Source organism: Pan paniscus, chromosome 7, assembly GCF_029289425.2.
Source record: "Pan paniscus chromosome 7, NHGRI_mPanPan1-v2.0_pri, whole genome shotgun sequence".
In the NCBI taxonomy this organism is placed as follows: Eukaryota; Metazoa; Chordata; class Mammalia; order Primates; family Hominidae; genus Pan; species Pan paniscus.
The window spans coordinates 103,456,202-103,479,242 of NC_073256.2; the positions used below are offsets into that span (position 1 = coordinate 103,456,202).

General features: G+C 39.5%; 1 protein-coding gene across 1 annotated transcript; it reads right to left on the reverse strand.

Annotated features, from left to right (window-relative positions):
• Positions 1–232: 232 nt before the first annotated feature.
• Positions 233–22,715, reverse strand: PSKH2 (protein serine kinase H2). The gene is made up of 3 exons (XM_003821161.6): positions 22,485–22,715; positions 17,013–17,679; positions 233–1,894 (listed from the first exon to the last, which is right to left on the reverse strand). The coding sequence occupies exons 1-3, from the start codon at positions 22,667–22,669 to the stop codon at positions 1,589–1,591; spliced, it is 1,158 nt and encodes a 385-aa protein (XP_003821209.1). The 5' UTR covers positions 22,670–22,715; the 3' UTR covers positions 233–1,588.
• Positions 22,716–23,041: the final 326 nt, after the last annotated feature.

Genomic DNA, 23,041 nt, shown 5'->3' on the forward strand with positions numbered 1-23,041 from the left:
AGGACAAATTGCTACCAATGATGCAATTAGACCAAAGGTCAATGCATTTTTAATGTGAGTAGATATTACTACCAAACTGTCCCCCAAGGCCATGAGGTGGCACCAAATTGCACTCCTCTCTCTCTACAGGGCATGAGAGTATCTGCTTGCCTGCAACCTTCTACCATATGTAGTATCCAAGTTTTAAACTGTTTTGATCTAATAGGTAAAAAAAAATTCTTTGCCTTTTAAATTTTCATTTTCTTTGTCATTTTTATTTTCATTTTGTAAATTACAAATGAAACTAAGCATTTTTTTTATGTACTCATTAGCCATCTATATGTTTATAAACCACCTGGTAAAATATTTGCCCATTTTTCTATTATTTATCTAATGAATTTGTAAGTGTCTTTCTATATTAAAGGAATTAATCCAGGTCTGTCATATATCATGTGATACAGCATTACAACTTAAAAAGAAAATAGTTGTGTCACTAATTACATATTCTTATCTATATATCAGATATATAGCTGTTCCATCTATGTAGCCTAAAAGAGAAAAATAAAATGAAAAAATTGAGACTGATTTTAAAGTTACAGTAAATGTCATTCTAACATTTTATTATTTTACTGAATAAAATAAGCAATATCAACTAGTTAATCATTTATTTACTATGTTTACCCACACATATTACTGACTCACAGATTTGATTAATAATATTTCAATCTTTATATCATTTTACAAAAATTTACTGTATAAGAGATCAGGCCATATGCAACTTGCCTAGAGAACTAAGTTTTGAAACTTACCTCTTTATTGCATTACCTATAATTATTTCATGGTGAGCGTTTAAAGTCATCAAGATATTTGATTAAATAATTCTAGAAGAAACCAGTACATACTAAAAAGAGTTGACAGTAGTGATAAGAAGCAAGATGATCATATATTTTTTTGTAAACCCTGGTGGTTGATGAATGCTAACATTAGAAAAAAAATCACTATTTTATGATTCTTAAAAATCTCTATTTTTCCCATGAATAATGCCCCAATTAGACTAAAAGTTTCTGATAGATTGAAATTATATCTTATAGTTCTTTATAGGCCCCATAATTAATAATTTTTCATAAATATTTGCAGACTAAATATGAAATTAACAGACATTTATAACTACTTCGAGTGTTACCTAGTTAACACTGTATACTGGGGCTTAAATAAAAATCAGTAATTTCAGGATAAATACATATATTCCCCATATCTAACTATTCCTGCTATGTCTCTGGTTCACCATGCCTTCACATATACATCCCTTATTTCTATAGTATTGTATTTTATTTAATCCATTACATACTTTAAAGATTTTCTTATCTATTTATTGTTTCCAGTTATCTAAACATAGCTAGTATTTACTAAACTGTTAATCATTTGCAGCAGTATATTTTGGGAAAATGAATACAGGTATAGGTAAAATTATAGAACAAGAAAATGTTAAAAGTCAAGATCAATAGTATCCAACAATACCATGGGGTCCCATGTCTTTGGAGCTTGAAGGTGCCCTAATCATGATGAAATGGTCCTAAGATAGGCAAAAATGGTTTTAGAGGTCATCTGCTTACAAAAGTGCAGACAGTGGCGATTCTGCTATCCTTAAGTTTCTCTTGCTCCACATATGCCTGGATTTGTGAGAATAATGTGATTTAGAAGACTGTGCAGATCCAGGACTCTGAGAGTGGGGAGAGGCCCTCTGCATGAGGTTTCGGGATATGGCCCTCTGGAGATTCTTCATGGAAGACCCTGCAGCCATGGTGATCACCCAGGGATGGTCCAGGGCCTGGCCAGCTGACATGCGATGACCAGCCTCCAAAATCAGTAGTTTGTCTATAAAGTCCTTCGCCAAGTGGGAAATGCTTGGCCAAGGCTGAGAATAAAAATAAATAAGTTAGAATAAAATAAATAAAATGGAAATATACACAAACACAAAGAATCCTATTCTTAATTACATAGATTAATGCCAATCGAATCCAAAAAACTTTTTCAAATAAGCAGTTTTAATACTGTGTCATTACATATATAGAGGAACTAAACCACTTTTGAGGGAGGAAAAGAAAAAACTTTCACAGAAGAAAAAGACAAACACAAACACAGAAATTCTCTTCCAAACTCTTTGTCCAATGAGTGAGAAAACCTTCTCAGAAATCTGTCCATTGTGCTGTTGTTATCAATACGAGTTCCCATACTGCATTTACAGGAGCTGGACAAGGCAAAGCAGCTGTCTTTTACGAACTATGTCAACATCAGGTCAGTGTTTGCAACACTGTGGTCATCTCACAGAGTTCCTGTGACTTCAAGAATGAGAAGGAGTAGAAGGGGAAAGTGGAATGGATTGAGAAATCATCAACTTTTCCCTCCCTTTGAAAGCTTACTCTGAGCCAGGCACAGTAGCTCACGTTTGTAATCCCAGCACTTTGGGAGGTTGAGGAAGAAGGCTCGTTTGAGTCCAGGAGTTTGAGACCAGCCTGGACAACACAACAAGAACCCATCTCTACAAAAAATGTAAAAATTAGCCAGGCACAGTGGCACATGTCTGTAATCCCAACTACTCAGGAAGCTGAGGTGGGAGGATTCCTTCAGCCCAGGCATTCAAGGCTGCAGTGAGCTATGATGGCACCACCACACTCCAGCCTGGGTGACAGAGTGAGACCCTGTCTCTAAAAAGAAATAAAGAGGAGAGAGAGAGAGAGAGAGAGAGAGAGAAGAGGGGAGGGGAGAGGCAGAGAGAGAAACAGAGTGAGAAAGAAAGAAAGAAAGAAAGAAAGAAAGAAAGAAAGAAAGAAAGAAAGAAAGAGAAAAGAAAGAAAAAGAAAGGAAGAAAGGAAGAGAGAAAGAGGAAGAAAGAAAGAAAGGAAGAAAGGCAGAGAGAGAGAAAGAGGAAGAAAGAAAGAAGGAAAGGAGGGAGGGAGGGAAGGAAGGAAGGAAGGAAGTGAAGTGCACTTCCTCAAACACACTGGGCCCTCACTGTTCCCAATCAGCTGAGAACAAATAGATCCAACATGTAACAAATAGATTCAAATAGATTTGACTACAAATAGATTGAACATGTAACAGCTATGACACAGTACAATATGCACAGCTAAGCAGTTCCTATTTCAGGGATTTATAGTGGCAGTGTTTACAGCAATTGCACATACTTTAAGTACAATAACAGCACTTCATAGTGGCATTTCTGAGCATGGGAATAAGAAGGCTGTTGCTTTATATTCAAATTTGCTTTCTGCATTATCTGCTGAGAAAGAAAAGAAACATTTAATCTGAGGAATGCAAGCCCCTTTAAATTATCAGGCCAAGAGAGGCACTGAAATATAACAGCCTTCACTTCTCATTCTCCTCTTGTGCTAAATAATTACCTCTTGAAGCCACTTGCTATGTGGGCTCTACACTATCTAACACCAAGTAGCCATAAAGTGCCATAGGTTGGACACCATCACTCATACCCTACAGTTCAACAATATAGCCTATCACTAATCAATGTTATTTCTGTAAACCAGTGTTAATTCCTCTCAAGCAACTTTGTATCAGCCCAGACCTAAGAGCACACGCCCCACAGAAGTTAGGACGTTTTCCAGAGCAGCTGTCCCCACTTTGGCCTGATCAGACAAGCTCTTAAAAACTATATTTTGTGCCTCCACCTCATCCTTTAGGTTGACTCTACCAACACATACCATATACCTGGAAAACACTACAGTTTAGTGTCCTTTGTCCTCTGCCAAAGAGAAACATTGAGAAAATTGCCCATACGTTCGCTGCATCTCAAACACAATTTCTAATTGATGTGTGTTTTTAAAAGATGGTATTTCCAAGGAAAGATAAGGGAATCCTTCCATGTATTGTCTCTGCCCTTGTGTAACGATAAAGCAGAGTCCATACATAGACATCACACTCTCCAATCTCTTAGCACCCTATTAACTCTATGTTTTGTTTTTTGTTGTTTTGTTTTGCTTTTTTTAGAGATGGGGTCTTGTCATATTGCCGAGGCTGGACTTGAACTCCTCCTGGTCTCAAGCCATCCTCCTGCCTCAGTTTCCCAAGTAACTGTGACTGCAGGACCACTCCCACCCCCACCCATGCCAACTTAACTCAGAATTTGTTTGTTTGTTTGTTTTTGAGATGGTGTCTCATTGTGTTGCCCAGGCTGGAGTGCAGTGGCATGATCGTGGCTCACTGCAACCTCTGCCTCCCGGGTTCAGGCGATTCTCGTGCCTCACTCTCACATGCTGGGATTACAGGCATGTGCTACCAAGCCCAGCTAATTTTTGCATTTTTGTAGAAGCCGGGTTTCGCCACGTTAGCCAGGCTGGTCTCAAACTCCTAACCTCAGGTGATCCGCCTGCCTCGGCCGCCCAAATTGTTGGGATTACAGGCGTAAACACTGCCCCCAGCCTTAATCCAGAATTTGAATAATAAGAAACCAGTAAAAGAACTCTTCTTTTTTTTCCTTCAGTGTATTTAGGTAAATGAGACATGAGAAATATTTATCCCAGAAATAAAAGTTATAAAATAAATAAGCATATCTGACAAATACTCAAACACAGGAAAAACAAAATATAAACTCTGCAAGTCTAGAAAAAGCACATCAGTGACTGACACTCACAATGCCATGCCCTCTGGTTCTGGCTAGACATCTATTTGGCCCTGAATCCAGACACATCTATCTGAGCTCAAGACTATTTAAATGAAGGTTAAATTAGATGGCTCCTCTGGAACATTTTAAGACAAGCAACTGAATCTTTCTGAAAGAATATAAAATATGTGCAACAAGGTTTATGGAGAGCTTATTAAGATGACCCCAAATGATTGTACGTTTAAAATGCAGTTGAAGAAAATAAAGTAACCGGAGAAAAAGTTCTTCAGCCAAAGCTTATTATTCAAACATGAGTTATAAATTGCAGAATTCCTGAGCCATAAAGAACAACTGGAGAGTATCTAGGAGTCAGTTTCACATTTCACATTAGAAAAGGGCAGCTACAGAAAGAAAATGAACTATTTTATTTTTGTTTTATTAATCTAAAATTGACTTTCATCTATGTTTAGTAAAGTATAAAATAGACTAATATACATACACATACATATCTATTAATAAATAAAAATGGAGTGTGCATGCCCCCAAATGTTTAACTAATAGTGCTATATAACCAAAAATAACTAGGGAACCATAGGTTGAATCGAATACCCACTCTGGACCAGCTGTCACCTGATGACATCATTTAGTCTTTTCACCAGCTTTCCCATCCACTTGATGTCCAACAAACTTCCTTAGACTTTCTCCTCCCAAATTCGGCCATCTCCACTCTTTGCTTCAAAATTCCCCTTTGTTTGGCGTTTCTGGACAGTCTCAGGTAGACATGACCCCGAGTCCCACTGCTAACCCATCTTACTGTGGAAAAAGCATGAAGTCCTTGGATCTGGACTAGACAGGCAGTCTGACCACACACAGCTCTGCAACCTCAGGGTCTCAGTTTCCTTGTCAGAAAAATGGGGATCATCATATCTCCTTCACGAGATTGCCATTAGGACCAAATTAGACCAAGCATGTGAAAAAGGGTTTTCAAACTGTAAATATTGTTGCTGTTGTTCTTGTTACTATTAAATCCTCACACCTTAATTCCTTCCTCAGTTCTTTTGTGGATAGATTAACTGACTGCACTTAGAGAACTGGAATATGAAAATTATCCAATAATTCTCAAACCAATTCCATTCACAATAGCATGACAAATGTGCACCCTCAAAAAAAGTTATGTGTTAAGAGGTAATGAACCATTTTACAAAAAAAGGAGAACTTTATTTTATCCCAAGATCATTAAATTAATTTAGTTGCAAGTAAATTGTAATATTTGTGGATATTTCAGGACTTTTTTCCCCTTTTCTTCTTTCTTCATCTGGTTCTTTGCCTATTTTTCTGTCTTTTCCAATGGAGATTGGCTTCACTGTATAAAACAACAGTGACCCAAAAAAGGCATAAAACTGAACACCAGGAATCGCACTACTTATTAGCTTTAAATGATTCAAAGGAATTCGGAGGGATGGTATCTTACATGCTGTAGATGTCTTGACTCTCACCTTCAGAGAAGTCAGAAGTGATTGTAGTTTACTGCTTTCTAGTTTTTTGATGAACAATTTTCCTCTGTTGTTTGCCCACATCCAGGCCCTTTAAGAGTCTGGCTCTCGTCGCACAACACAGCCTGGCCTGCCCTGGTGAGGACCTTGCTGGACTCTTCTCCAGCATGGTGTCTCTAACTTCCCCTCAGTGGTGACTCTCTAACCCATCTCCCCAGCTTGCCACTTGCTGACTCTGTTCTCCCTCCTATTCTGCCCTCTTCTTCCTTTCAGTTGCCTTCCGTGGTCTGGTAGTCAGACCCCACTTCCCTCTCCAGTTTTCTGCATCAGCTTCCAAATTAAATGTTCTGTTCAGGCTTCTCTTTATCTAGCGGTCACACATCACTTTGTGTACTATAGACCCCCTATCTCCCCTCCTCACCATGAGCCCCAGGAATCCCATGGAGATTGGTGGTGCCTCTTCAAGGAGACAAGAATCATATATTCAAGATTAATATTTTCATTCTCTTCTTTTTTATGAACACCAATTAGTGCAGCTAATTTAATATCTTGTGCAAAAGATTGGTAAATATACAAAAGCTAACTAGGTAACCGGTTTAAAGAATGACTAATATTCCTACAACTAGTCAACGCTTTAATATTTCTCAGTTCCTTTGCATAAATGCCCACAAAAAATCATTATAAAAATAATTATTAGGACCAGGAGTGGTGGCTCATGCCTGCAATCCCAGCATTTTGGGAGGCCGAGGCAGGAGAATCACTTGAGCCCAAGAGTTCAAGACCAGCCTGGGTAACATAGTGAGACACTGTCTCTACATACAAAAATTAGATTAGCATGGTGACACGCAGCTGTAGTCCCAGCTTCTCTGGAGGCTGAGGTGGCAGAGTTGCTTAAGCCTAGGAGGTTGAGGCTGCAGTGAACTGTGATCATACCACAGTAACCAGCCTGGGTGACAGAGCAAGACCCTGTCTCAAAATACAAAGAAACAAAAATTATTAAAAAGCTAAACACTACACACACAACATAGACCCAGTCCCTAAAATTCTAGATGCAAACCTTTGAATTTAAGATTGTAATTAATGTTACAATTTGCTAAATATAGAGCTCTTGAAGTATAGGACAATTATTGGTGGATTTAATTAAATAATTTTTTTAAAGCTACAAATATCTAGTTTTAAAAATAAATAAATAAGCTATCGTTCAATTCCTTGCACTAGAAATCATCATTGTCACATTTATCTCCACAAAAAATCATAAGTTTTATTAAAAATTTCTACTCATGACAACCTTCTGATGAATTTTCCTTCCTTCTTTGAACATTAGTGTGTGGTCTTGGTAGAATTTAACTCAGGCTTTGCAAATAAATTTTATGTAAATATGCCCCAAACTGATTACTCTCTATGACTTTGTTAGTAGTAGACATGGCAAAAATTATTCTTCCACATCTCAGGAAGCAGAAGATTCCATACATCATTTTTGTTATAGATATTTAATATTTTTATTTCTTTATTTCTCAATCTACAAAGCAGATTTTAAATGCTTTATCTTGCCAAAAACGAAACTGCAGAAAGACAAAGCATTGACTAATTATGTCAGAATGCTCTGTCTGCTGGGGCATTTGTAAATTCTGGGAAGAGTGAACACATATTCACAAGTCACAGGTGCCATTTAATTTTAAAATGGAAAGTTAATTAATCTTACACTAGGCTCATAAAGAGTTTATTTTTGTGTGTGAAGGGGTTCTGCTTTGAGAGAAGGAATGCTTCCATTTCTTTACTCATAAGGAAAACCCTAAATTTAAGTAAAATTGGGTACAGTTGAAGTTTTCTGAGCACCTACTATTTTTCAAAGCACCAGAAGTTAACAAGAGGAGTGTTCCATTTTCTCCAAAGAAAAAACAATGTAAGAGTGACCAAAATAAACGGGTTGGCCTTTGAACCCCAAATCAACAGATGACTCATTCTTCTATGCATAATATACATTTATTATTCATAGCTGGTGCTTATAGTATAAACATATAGAATAATGTATTTATATTTATAACTAGTTCTTGCAGTGTACACCTATTAAAGTATAATATAAACAATATAAACATAGTATTAATATTAAGTCAGTTTCTGGAAACTTTACTCAAATAGTTCCTTTCCTCTCAACTCTGTGAATTCCACTGATGATATCAAGGTCAAGATACAACCTAATCAAGGAAGCAGATAGCATAGCTACGTTTATACCCTAATCACTAATGCAAGGTGACATCTACACAGTCAAAACAAAACACACCACCATCATTTCCCTTCCTAGAAACACTTATTGTCTGTGATTGAGTTTAAGAGATGAAGGTTTATATCCATTCAGTTTAAGGCAAGTCAGAGAAGAAATGAAGAAAGTGATAGAGCAGAAAATGAAGTTACTCTTGTAAGATTTAAAACCACTAAAATTATTTTCTATAAAGTAACTTTTAAAGTAAAAATATCATTAAAAATCATTAAGCACCACATATTTTGGTGAGCATAAGTACTTAGGAACTAAACCATAGGAATGGGGACCAAATTACAGGAATTAAAGCTTAGCAGACCTATCTGAAATATGGTACAATATTCATTCCAAGAATTCTAGTCATGATAGAAAGAGAATTAAAGTACTGAATGTTCTGCTTTTCTTTCCTTTTTTCCTACTTAATAACCTGAATGGAGAACAAGAGAATAAGAGAAGTTAGTGGAGAAAAGGAGACATAACAAAATTGGGATCATGGCTGGTGAAAAGAGCATAATCAAACAGACATGTTACTTCTAAAAGAGAATATCAGCAAAAGTATTTCCTAACAGTATGAGAATCATAGGTGAACCTAAGTAGATAGGGACCATTTTCTATCAATATCCATGTGGGATTTTAAAATATATATACATATATGTGTGTGTGTGTGTGTGTGTGTGTGTGTGTGTGTGTGTGTTTAGGCCAGGCACTGTGGTTCACATCTGTAATCCCTGCACTCAGGAGGCCAAGGTAGAAGGATCACTTGAGACCAAGAGTTCAAGACCAGCCTGGGCAACATAACAAGACCCTATCTCTACAAAAGATTTTTTTTTTTTAAATGAGCTGTGCATGGCACATACCTGTAGTTCCAGCTACTCAGAAAGCAGAGGTGAGAAGATTGCTTAAGCCCAGGGAGTTTGGGGCTGCACTGAGCTATGATCACGCCACTGCACTCTAGCCTGCTGGGTGACAGAGTGAGACCTTGTCTCTCAAAAAAGAAAAAAATGTTTATAATATCAGTGTCTGTCCTCGTCAGCTAGCTAATATGGTTATAATTCTCCTTTTTTTAAAATCAATGCATTGCTCACCAAAAAAAGATGACTGTGATACAGTGGAATATAATTAGACAAGAATATATGATTCACAACTCATTGATGAGAATTCTTGTAATTTATCATTAATATTAAAATTCTAACACTAACCTTTCTTCACTATTCCATGTAAAAGATTTAAAAGGTGCACTTGATAAATGAAGTTTGTACTGCAGAAAAAAAAGCCATAAAACTAATAACCTACTTAAGCAAAATTCAAACTTTCAGTCCTAGTCTCCTAAGTTAATAGTAACAATAACAAAAATAATGAACATATATATAGCACTAACTCTGTATACACTAGCATATGAAAATAGTCTCAGCACCTACATCTATTAGCTTATTTGATCTTCACAACAACCCTTTTAGGCAGGTACCACCATGATTACCATTTCACAAATGCAGAAACTGAGATACAGAAAAAACTTTTAAATGTCCAAAGTTACACAGTTAGTAAATTGCAGAGCTGGTAGTGGAATCCAGCCAGTCTTGTTCCACGTAGTTGGATTTTTTTTTTTTTTGGTTTGTTTGTTGTTGTTGTTGTTGTTGTTTAGAGAGAAGGTCTTACTCTGTTACCCAGAAGACTGGAGGGCAGTGGTGTGATCACAGCTCGCTGCAGCTATGATCCTCTTGCCTCAGCCTCTCAAGTGGCTAGGACTATAGGCACATGTCACCATGCCCACCTAATTTTTTTAAAATGTTTTTGGTAGAGATGGGGTCTTGTTATGTTGCCCAGGCTGGCCTTGAACTCTTGGGCTCAGGTGATCCTCCCACCTCAGCCTCCTAAAGCACTGGGATTATAAATATAAGCCACTATGCCTGGCCCAGATCGTGTTCTTAATTATTATATTATACAGTTTTTCCAAATACTTAATATGCATGCATGTACACACACACACACACACACACACACACACACAAATGCATGCATCTGAGCTCTAAAGTTTTTTTCGTTTTTTTGTTTCATTTGTTTTTGTTTTTGTTTTTGTTTTTTTGAGACAGAGTCTTAATCTGTCACCAGACTGGAGTGCAGTGGCTGGAGTGCAGTGGCCCGATCTCAGCTCACTGCAACCTCTGCCTCCCGGGTTCAAGCGATTCTCCTGCCTTAGCTTCCTGAGTAACTGGGACTACAGGCACGCGCCACCACACCCAGCTAATTTTTGTATTTTTAGTAGAGATGGGGTTTCACCATGTTGGCCAGGATGGTCTCAATCTCTTGGCCTTATGATCTGCCCACCTCGCCTCAGCCTCCCAAAGTGCTGGGATTACAGGCATGAGCCACCACTCCTGGCCTAAAGTTTTTACATTTTACTAGTCAATGTATTCCCTTATGTGCTTTTGCATATATTCTGTCTATTTGGAATCTTCTTCCTTCCAGAAACTCCTTCCCTTCCTGCAAGATAGCACAAATGTGGCCCTTTTCATGGACCCTGACCCAGTTTTCCTAAGCAACGATAGATTTTCTTCCATTGCCCCTGTGAACTTTGAGGCTTTGTTCCCACTTACAATAAAGCACTTGTATTTGAAGAGATACATAATCATACTTGTCTCTCAGCCAAGACCACGAGGCTCCTAAGAGGAGAGACACTGAGCTGAACAAAATTTCCGGCACGAGGAAGGCCTGACCAGAAGGAAGGGGTGAAGACCACATAAAGATGCCTTCAAATGGTCTCCATAATGAGTCCTTTACTTAGCGTCTCAAGCACGAGCTCTGCCACCATCCAAAAGCCATTGTGATGGCACTGGCAATCAAGTAGATAAGTTAAGGCCTTCCTTGCACACTGGGGAGGAAATCTTTGCTTTCTTCCATCCCTTCTCCACCATCTGCTGTACCTGTCTACCCTGGCTGCTCCTCCAGCATTGCAGAAAAAGACTAGAAAAGGGAACTCCTATGCCTACCCTGCAAAACCCAGTGAATAGAGTAGCTGTAGCCTTTCAGACCACCTACATATTCCAGAATGGATCTAATAAACTCAGCAACTAAGGATGTTAATTATCATCTACCTAACTATAAGTCAGAAATTCTATGCTGTGTTCAAAACAGTTATATCTGAGATACAGTTACTCATGCAGTTATAAATCAGAATCTTTTAATATTTTTCAAAAGCAATTTATTTGTAATTGAATGCATTCTCCATGCTTATTCCTTTTAGATGTCTTATTGAATGCAGAGAGAAAATATGGTAGTATCCCTGCCTTTAAGGAGCTTATAATGTCTTAAAGCAGCAACCTACAGCAACCAGATTAAATTAGAACAAATGAAATTAATTGTAATTCTAAACAGTATTTGGAAAAGGGAAAGAATGACAGAAGTGGAATGATCATAGAAGATTTCATGAAAAAGAATATATTTCACAACAAAATCCAAAAAAGTTAAACATTAATATTATGGCTAACTTTTACTTATATACGAGTGGAGCTAGAGTATGGCTCCGTTAGATATTAGTATAATATTTAGTATTATATTAAACACATCACTCCCCTTCAACATAAGAGGTATACCACATAAATCTCTGGAAGTTTTCATCCAATTTATTTTATTTTATTTTATTTTATTTTATTTTATTTTTTTGAGACAGGGTCTCACTCTGTCACCCAGGCTGGAGTGCAGTGCTGCAATCTTAGCTCACTGCAACCTAGACCTTCCAGGCTCAAGCAATCTGCCCACCTCAGCCTCCAGAATAGCTGGGACTACAGGCACACATCACTATGTGTGGCTAATTTTTTGTATTTTTTGTAGAGATAATGTTTTGCAATGTTGCTCAGGCAGGTCTAGAACTTCTGAGCTCAAGCAATCCTCCTGTCTTGGCCTCCCAAAGTTTTGGGATTACAGGTGTGCACCACAATGTCCAACCTATTTAATTTGATGTTTATACCTGAATTCTGGGGAAAATAAGTGATTTATACAATGTGTCATATCTGGAATTTCAGTTATAGGCAAAAGAAAACCTTTCTGAAAAAAATGCGAATTATTATTTTACAGTTCTGCAAATCAGAAGTCTAAAATGGGTCTTACGGGCTAACATCAAAGTGTCACCAGAGCTGTGTTCCTTCCAGAGGCTCTAGGGGAAAATGCATTCCTTGCTCCTTCCAGCCCCTAGAGACTGTCCTTATTCCTTGCCTCATGACCCCTCTCTCCATCTTCAAAAGCACATCATTTCAACCTGTTTCCCTAGTCATATCTCTTCTCTCTAGCTTTGACCCTCTTGTCTCCCTACTATAAAGAAACTTGTGATCGTATTGGGCCTCCAACATTATCCAGAATAATCTCCCAATCTCAAGAGTTTTAACTTAATCACATCTGCAAATTCTCTTTTACCACATAAGGTAGCAATCACAGATTCTGGGTATTAGGGCATGGACATCTTTGGTGGGCCATTATTCTGTCTACCACATCTATGCTTCCAGACTTGACGATATGGGAAACCAAAATATATCCACCAAAATATACTTCTTTGGCATATTTTGAGATGGCTCTTTAGAGGTGCTGCAGACATAACAGTGGCTCTGAAAGCTGTCCTTTTGTGGAAAAGATTTGCATCCGTAGAGGAAATCTACATTAGTGAAGTAAACAGTGGATGCAAACAGGATTTCTCTGAGACCCATTATCAGCCTTATCCTAAACTAGGAAAGATTAACTCATAGGAAATATCTGACAGTATTAAAGTTCCAACAGGGAAACTGTCACCACTGGGTTCCATCTATTCTTTCTGAGAGCTGTTACCTGAGAGATTTCATCTGCATAACAAGACAGCCTTTGCTCACCATGCCTTTTCTCCCCTCCCCCTCCCATAACCTGTCTCCAAACTCCAAGTCTCTGTTCCTTTCTGTACAGTATGAAAACTTCAGTCATTTGGCTCTTCTTTAAGTCTCATCTTTTGTGTGGCTCCTGTGCACAGAAATAAATTTATATACATTTTCTCCTGTTGATCTGCCTATTGTCAGTTTGCCTTATAGATTCAAATTATATTCAGAAGAAGGGGAAGGAAAATTCCCTTTACTCTACAGTGGTCACCTGGTTTTAAATAAAATTGGTACAATTAGCAATTACTAGACTTGGCAATAGATGCTAAATATATGGTAATATGATGACAAATGAAAACATGATGATATACTTTTCTGAGTCTACCAATATATGATTCCTTGGTATTATGGACTGAATATTTTATTCTCTCAAAATTCTCTGTTGAGCCCTAACCCCCAGTGTGGCTATGTTTGGAGATGAGGCCTCTAGGGAAGTAGTTAAGCCACCAAACCTGTGTTATTTTATTATGGCAGCCTGCACTGACTAAGACACTTGGTGATATCAAAAGAAATGTTAATATGCTGGATATGAGTGCCTGACAGACATGGGGAGGGAAATCAAGATAATATAAATCTAGTACTTTATTACAAGCAGTCACACTCCTCTGTGGTGTATGTTGTCAGTACTCTGGGGCTATAGGCAGACATTTCCTCAAGAAACAGAGGGTGCCTTGCACCTCCCACCATGGAGATGCTGTTAATGCTCCATCTAGACCCTGGGCCCCTCTTTCCTGTATGCATGCACGCACCCTTCTTTTGAAGTGCTTTGCTTCTAAATCCCAGCCCCCTGCTCTTTTTCAGCAGACTGCCCTGGGGCTCATGGAATCACTCTGCCTTGACCTCAGAAGGCCTGAGAATTTACCACCATTACCAACCTCAGTGACCAACAGATAAGTGTGGTGTGAAAACCCTGCCCATTAGCCTCTGGACAATGCTGAGAAGTATTAATATCTCCCCTGCTGAATAAGGCCTACCCTCTGTGGCCTTGGCCTCTTTGCCTTCCTTGTCCTGCTCCCCTCACTCCCTTACCTGTCTCCCCAGGAGTCTATCCATAATAAATCACTTGCACATGAATCCTCTTCTCAGTTGCTTTTGGGGAAACTGACCTTAGGAACTCTCTGAATTAAACCTAACAAAAGGATTTTTAAACAGAAAATATTGTATATTGTTTATTATTCTTTCACATTAAAAATAATTATAGTATCTAGTCCAAATATGGCCCAAATGGACCGCACCCCAATATCACACTCTGTGTAGTTCCCTCCAACATTGAATCATGGCTGGCCTAGGACTCAGTAACCAATAGAATGATGCAGACATGGAGCTGTGCTATTTTCAAGTTTAGCCTTGAAGAGGACTGGCAACTTCCATACCTCCCTTTTGGAATATCCCCTTCCCTCAGCTGTCATGTAAGAAATCTGGCTGCCCTGCTGGAGAAAGCACATGGAGAAACCCGTGGAGGAAAAGAGAGCCAGAGATGCATAGAAAGAATGAGAGAGAAAGGCCTAGGAGTCCCAGTGATCTAGTTGAACCCAGATTCCAGCCATCCCCACCAAGATGCCAGACATTTGCGTGGGGCCCTCGTGGATATTCCATCCCAGTCAAGCCCCCAGATGACTGCAGTCCCATCCAACATCATGTGGCACAGAAGATTCACAAGCTGAGCCTTATCAACCACAGGTTCATGAGTCATAAAAAAGTGATGATTGTTTTAAGCCACTAGGTTTGGGGATGGTTTGTTGTGCAGTGGTAGATAACGAAAACAGAAATATATGTTCTTTGTAAACAAAACAAAAACAGAAATACAAAGATATTCAAGCTATAAAGAAAATCAAAATGATCCAAATCACCATACCAGGAGAAAAGCCCGGTAAACATGCTATTGTATTTCCTCCTAGCCTTTTCCCATGCAAACATTTTCCCACACGAATGTGATCATAGTGTACACACAGTTTATATCCTGCTTTTATTCTACTTGGCAGTATATTGTGAAAATTTTCCAATGTCATTACAATTTTTAAATGTGCATGAATTGGGGACTATCATACTCTATCATATGGATGCTCAGTTATGTGTTCAAACATTCTCTCAGGACTCTTTAATTTTTTACTTTTGTAAATATAGCTTGGATTAGTACTCTTACAGTGAAACCTTTGCTGCATCTGGGATTACTTAGATTCTTACAAATCGAATTATAAGATCAAAATACATAAATTTTTTAAAGTTCTTGATATGGTTTGGCTCTGTGTCCCCACCCAAATCTCATCTCAAATTGTAATCCCTGTAGTCCCCGTGTGTCAGGAGGGGAACGAAGTGGAGGTGATTGGATCATGGGCAGTTTCCCCATGTTGTTCTCATGATAGTGAGCGAGTTCTAACGAGATCTGATGGTTTTATAAAGGGCTCTTTCCGCCTCTCTTTCTCTCCTGTAGCCATGTGAGAAGGTCCAAGCTTGCTTCCCCTTGGCCTTCTGTCATGATTGTAAATTTCCTGAGGCCTCCCCAGCCATGCAGAACTGTGAGACAGCTAAACCTTTCTTTAAATATAAATTACCCAGTCTTGGATATTTCTTTACAGTAGTGTGAAAATGGACTAAGACAGTTCTAGATTCATATTTTCAAACTACTTTCCAAGAAACCTATGACAATTTGTCCTCTACTAGTACTTAGTGAGAGGGCTAATCTCTCAGTACCCTTCGCAGCCATGTGTAGAATTTAGTTGTTTGTTGTTTTATCTTTATGAATTTGAAAGACAATAAAAAGACATTTTTGTGTTCATTTGCATTTCTTTGGTCATTAGTGAGGCTGGACATTTTTTAGACTTTTAATAATCAATGGTATTGCATTGTCTGTGAATTTTTCCCATCCTTTCCTACTTCCTTGTGTAAATTTTAGCTCTCATTTATCAATTTGAATGAGTTTGTAAAAACATATACATGTACCATAAGGCACTAAAGGTCTGTCAGAGTATAGAAAACATTATATTTAAATTTGGTGTTTAACTTTAATTTTGCTTAAAGATGTTGCTGTAGATATACACTTTACATTTTAAGTAGGTATAAGCAAATATCAATGTTTTTCTTCATGAGAAATTAGAAGTCAAATAAATTTGCTCATCTGCTGTACATGAAATGAATTTCCTATTTTGTCAGGCTTCCCACACACAAGCATTGGCAACTTTCCTTCCCTACCCAAAACAACAAAAAAGTTAACACATTCATGAACACTGGGAGTTTCAAGTTTAATCAGTGGATAAATATTTTACACAAACTGTGAGGTTAAACATTTCGCTGAGAAAACACTTCATCACAAAAAGGGCTTGGATCATCAAGATTTAAGGCAGAAAAATCTCTCGCCAAACACCCAAGCGTCATGCTGAGTTTCTGTGAACACATTAGTCTAGTCAGCCAGCTCAAGCTCTGCACGGATTGGAGAAAAAAACTGCAGAGGAACTCATTTATCTACTTGATTGTCAGTGTCATGTGCTAACCACAGGCAGCTAGTAATGGAGGCCCTTGCTATCTTGAGTCAAATGGCTCTCAGTCAGGGGCAATTTTGCCCCACAGGGGACATTTAACAATGTCTGGAGACATTTGGGGGTCCCACAACTGGGGGAGGTACATTACTGGTATTTAGAGTAGAGGACAGTGATGCTGCTAAGCATCCTACAGCACCCAGGACAACCCCAAAAATCATCCAGTCTTAAATGTCAAAAGTGACAAGGTGGAGAAGCCCCACTCTAAACCAACACAATAGAAATAAAATAATGCTCTCTTACCTCTCCTGTATAATTATATTTGCCTTTCAGAATCTTCTTGTAAAGCCTTGTCTGGCTTTCATCATCAAAAGGCAGGAATCCGCTAAGTAAAGCATATGTGATCACACCAAGAGCCCACATGTCCACTGCACTGGTATAAGGCTTCCTTAGCAAAACCTCAGGAGCTATGTACTCTGGGGTCCCACAGAGTGTCTTCATTGTCCAGTCACCACTTTTGTTCCCGGAGTGTGCCAAACCAAAATCTGTAATTAAAATTTTCGACTCTGCACCTGGATGATAGTATAAGAGGTTTTCAGGCTTTAGGTTCCTATGAGTTATCCGCAGAGCGTGCAAATACCTAATCCCATCAGCAACCATCTGGAGGATCCTGACGGCATCCCGCTCTGTAAAGGATCCCTGAGCAATGAGTCGATCAAAGAGCTCCCCTCCGGTAGCCAGCTCCATTACCATGTAAACTCGATCCTCAGCCTCAAAGATCTCCATGAGCTGGACAATGTAACGATGGCTAACCCGCCGCAGGACGCTCACCTCAGACACGCATGCTTCTCTACCTTCCCTCTCTCTGGTTTCCATCACTTTTATTGCAAAAGGTTTCTTGGTGGTCTTCTGCTCTACCCTGACAACCCTGCTGAAACTGCCTGTCCCAATAAGAGCTTTGATGTCATATCTGTTGGGAAGAAAAACCAAACATGTTATCCCCAGAAGTGATGATTCTCAAAATTATTTAAGTCCATGCTTTATATCATCTTTTCTATCCTTCTATTCCTCCCATCGGATTTATTTGTTTATTATTACTTGTGTTTATTATTTTTTGAAAGGTACCCCAAATCCTGTTTTGAAATGGAGGAAAACGATATAAAGGTAATTTGTTGGTAGAAAGACAATCTTAATACAATAACTACCATTTATTATACAGTTATTATATGCCAACAATTTTTAAAAATCTTATCCCTACTAAAACCCTGCTGGGTAATATAATAATATCCCCCTTTTTCAAATAAGGAAATTCAGACTTAAAAAGAAGTTAAATGAGTTATCAAGGGCACCCAGATTGTGGTTGGAATGGATGGGATTCAAATCCAGCCCTTTCAAATGCATTTCACGAAAACTGTTCCAAGAATGTTAAGACCCCCCTCTACCAATTTCTTTCCTTCCTCTAGCCCTTGTTTTTGTCATTCTTCAACAACAAACAAATCAAGTGGGGGAGAATAAAGTAGAAGCTTACTCCTGTTTATAATTTCTCAAAAGACTGAGGATCCCATATCAGAAGACAGAGAATAAACAGTATGTTTCTTTGGGTTGCTTGACTGTGAGCTCAGCCCCAGGCTCATCTTGTACACAGTAGCTGTTAATAAGGAAGAAGTAAATGCAGCTGTGCTATTATAAGAGCAGGTTTCAGCAGTCTGGTGGGAGTAGTGTTAGGGCCACCTTGCAGCCAGTAGCTTCTCACAGCCTCCCTCCATCCCCATACCCACACTTGGAATTTCTCGGCAGTAAAGAGAATTTTAACATGGAATGTATGTCAATAATTTGTAAACCAATTATCCCACAAAAAGGCCAAGAACATATGTTTACCTATGTAACAAACCTGCACATCCTGCACATGTACCCCTGAACTTAAAATAAAAGTTGAAGAAAAAAAGGCCAGGATATCAGCTCAGATTTCAAATGCTAGGGATCTTAAGCTTTAATTATCTGTGTAAACGTCTATTAAAATTTAAGAATCTGGCCAGGCACGGTGGCTCATCATGTAATCCCAGCACTTTGGGAGGCCGAGGTGGGAAGACTGAGCCTAGGAGTTTGAGAGCAGCCTGAGCAAAAAACTGAGACCCCTTCTCTATAACAAATTTAAAAATTAGCCAATCATGATGCACAGCTGTAGCCCTGGCTACTGAGGGGACTGAAGCAGGAGGATCCCTCGAGCCCAGGAATTTGAGGTTGCAGTGAGCTGTGATCAGACCACTGCACTCCAGCTTGGGTGAGAGAGCGAGACCTCTGTCTCAAAAATTAAAAAAAAAAAAAATAGAATCCTATCAAATTTAACCCTCTACCTCATATTTAAGACATGTTGAGAAAATGCTAGACTGAAAATCATGATTGTATAGCTGGAAAGAATATTAAAGTTGGGTATTTAACCCAACTTCTTGTTTTACTGATGAGGAAATTTGAAGACCACATTAGCCAATTGGTTGTTTACGTTGTAGAGTCAGGATTAGAACGCAGGTCTCCTTTTTTTTTTTTTTTTTTTTGAGATGGAGTCTTGCTCTGTCACCCAGGCTGGAGTACAGTGGCATGGTCTTGGCTGACTGCAACCTCTGCCTCCCGGGTTCAAGAGATTCTCCTGCCTCAGCCTCCTGAGTAGCTGAGATTACAGGTGCACGCCACCATGCCCGGCTAATTTTTGTATTTTTTTTAGTAGAGACGGGATTTCACCATGTTTGCCAGGCTGGTCTTGAACTCCTGACCTGAAGTGATCTGCCCACCTCAGCCTCCCAAAGTGTTGGGATTACAGGTATGAGCCACTGTGCCTGGACTTCATTTTAATAAAACCTCTCCTTGCTAAGGATGACAGAGAATGGAATGTACTCAGGGAGTACCCAGGGAGAAGGCACGTTTTTATATCACATATTCAATACCAAAGATTCAAATGCAAATACTAAACTATGCTTTAAATAGTCTTACTTCTTTTATTGAGCTTATTTTTCCTGTAACTTTTTTTTTGCCTTCTTGTTTGTTCTTTATATTCCTGTGTGTATTGAATAAAAATGACATTTGGCTGTACCAGATTACAGAAAACAGCTTTGTTCTCCACAGAGCATTTAATTTTCTGGCCAATTACCTTATCAAAACAGATAGCAATTTAGTAATCTTAAATAGATTCTTTCCCCTTTTCCCTTTCCAACTCTGCTTTTTTATTCACATGCATTCTCAGTGTGATTTTGAAGATAATCACAGGCATTTCAAATTCTATTGCTTTGCAGACCAACCAAGTTTTATATTACCTCTATTGTGGATGAAAGCACTTTGTAAATGCTAATTTATCACTATGCCCTCAAAGCTGCCATCAAACTCATTTGTTCACAGAATTAATCATATCAAACAAACTACCATTTCTGAGAACTACACGCTTTTGCTCAAATAAAAGAAGCTTTATTCAATACTGTTAAGGGGGCTTCATATTTCCAATATTTGAAAAAATGCTAGTAATTTGGCATTGGAGGAAACAGTACACTTGAAGCCAAGATTTAGAGTGGTGGAAATAAATGCCTCAGATTGTTATTCAGTTTGTCCCATAACAAATTCTTATAGCTACAGCCTTGCTCATGAGTCCTCAACTGCCATGAATGGTGACCAACTTCATGATTTGTGTGGCTATACCTTGTAAAGTGCCTAGCACAGAGGAGTAGCAATAAACGCTGAACAAAAGAATCATTCACTGAATACATATTATTCCTGAATCATCATATATATTTTGCAAACATTAAGTAAAGATCACATCAAGCTGGGAAGAATGCCTTTATAAGGTCTTTTCATTTCCTTCACTTTTACCCCTCCACTCTCTTAAAGAGTAGCCTCAGAGTCAGTTTAGTAGGTTGGACAATTTCGTATCATCCCAGAGACTACTGGGAATATTGGAAATATTACTTTAACCTCAGCTGCTATGATACCAGCTGGAAATTTTTGAACATAGATTGAAGATTTGAAACAAGGAAATAATAATAGTGTTACAACCTGCTTGAGAGAAACAATTATAATAAACTCCCAACAAGAAAGTAAATATACTCATATTTAAATTCTATCATCTCTTTTCTGCAAAAGTTATAGATGGAATCACAACGGAGAAGGAAGATGACTGTGTTCTAGTCCCTATTCTACCATTAACTTGGACAAGTCACTTAACCTTTGGGGACTCAACTACTCATTGGTTAAAGATGAGCCTTGAGTTAAAGTCTCTGAAGCCCTTATAATGTTGAGATCCTCTACTTCTGTGATGCCTTTACACTCTGTGGGGCTGGGTCTACCCCTGGATTGGGAGTTAGTAGGGTGGATGAAAACTAGACCAGACTAGCATCATCTCTCTGACTACAAATGGCCAGAGATGCCATTTAACCAATTCAGTCTTGACAAGACCCTGTACCTACTCAGATTCAGTTCAGTCATATTAGCCAGCCTTGTTCTTCTGTAAGCTTAGCAGCCACTGAACTAATCCTCCAGGAGTCACTGTACTAAAAGTTCTCAAGGAGGCCAGGAAATGGCTCTGCATAGATTCTGGACAGAGCACTGTGACGAAGTGAGCATGCAATTCTAGGACCAGCAGTGCCTTGGGAAGCCAGCTGAGCCACCCATTATTGTGTCTCCCCAAACACACAGAGGAGAAGGGGATTCTGTGATTTACTTGGTCAAAATGTCCAACATGTCCAACATGGTACACTCAGGAGGCCAACCAATCTGAAATCTTCTACATAGGAAGGGCTTATTTGCACTTCATGAAAACAATAATCAGCATTGCACTAATGTCTACATGAGGACTGGTGCCATGCACTGTGCAGCATAATTTACATGTATTACTTTAATTATGCTCACAACAGTCTTATGAGATAGATACTCCCATTTTACAGAACTAGAAACGAAGGAAGGAAAAAAGCTAAGGAATGTTCTACATGGTACATGATAGAAGATATGGAACTGGACCTCAAGTCTGGCTGACTCAAAGGCTCATCTCTAGTTCACTCGCTGTAATCCCAATTTTTAGAATTAGTGGAAGATCCTTCACACACCAGGTCTGGCAGGACCCAGCCCCAGGATATTAGAGGCAAAGCTGTCTTCCACCACAGATGCTGGAGGTTGGCAGACAGTCCTCTCACACCCCCACCCCCCACCTCCGAAGACAGGAATTCCTTCCCTTGTTTGCTGCTGCTCCTGCTCTCTTTTTTCGCATCCTCTGAACTCCCTGTTCAGAGATGTCAAAGAGAAATTGTACTGGGCACTTATGGAACACAGCAAGGAAGGCTTATCCCAGACTATTGCAATAGGAGTCAAGGCTTCTGCAACAGGGGAAAGAAAATGGACGCCTTTGAAACAAAAGGCAAGAAAGTTTCTAAGCACTGGGGTGAGCTGGTGGAAAAGAATGGGAGAAGCTTAGGGAGAGGTGGTCAATGAGATCTGTGTTTGCTACCTGGCCCTTATGGAAGTTAGGCTCCTACCCTCCCACAGAGACTGGGAGACAGTGGCCCTAACTCTCTTGATGACTACATTTCAAAGGGATGGCTCCCAGGTGCCTGAAAAAGACACTCTTGGGTTGTAGAAGATTTACATCTCAAAAGGGCAGAGAAAGGGGGAGATCAGTGGCCTATCATCCGAAAGAACCCTGTCCAAAATTGAGTCAAGCTGAAGGAAACCTCGAGGCGGTCTTGGCCAGGGGTTTTTCTTTGTCAGCCCAGTCCCAGGCCAGTTCCTCACGTGGCGCTTTACCTGGCAAGGACCCGGGGGTCGAACTTGGCTCGGAAGCGAGCCACCTGTATCCTCTGCGCCGCCTGGGCCGCCGCCTTGGGCCCACGCCCCGCGCCTCCGACGCCGGCTTGATTTTGACCTTCGTGCTTGGCCCAGGCCAGCGCTGGTGGCCCCGGGACCACCTTCCTGCTGGCGCCGCACCCCATACCCGCAACACGCCCGCTGCTCGCGGGACCTGGGGACTCGGGAAGCAGCTAGCCCTGTTCCTCCGCCCTTTATCAAAGAGCAGCTGCGAGGGGCGGGACACTCTGAAAGAAACCCCACTGGGGGGTCGTGGTCAGGGAGATAGCCCCCAGGATACCCGCTAATGACCGAGACGCCTGGATCATCGCTGGTCACCGTCTGTGTGTGTAATCTGACGTGATGAAAGCAAAGTCAACCAACAGGCAGAGCCTGCGCCTAATTCTCTGGGCTTCACTTTCTGCATCTCTAACCTGACAAAGTGAACATATAAAATTATACGATTCTATAAAGGATATCGTCCCTCTAAAGAACTTTTCGCTGAGCTCATATTCGGA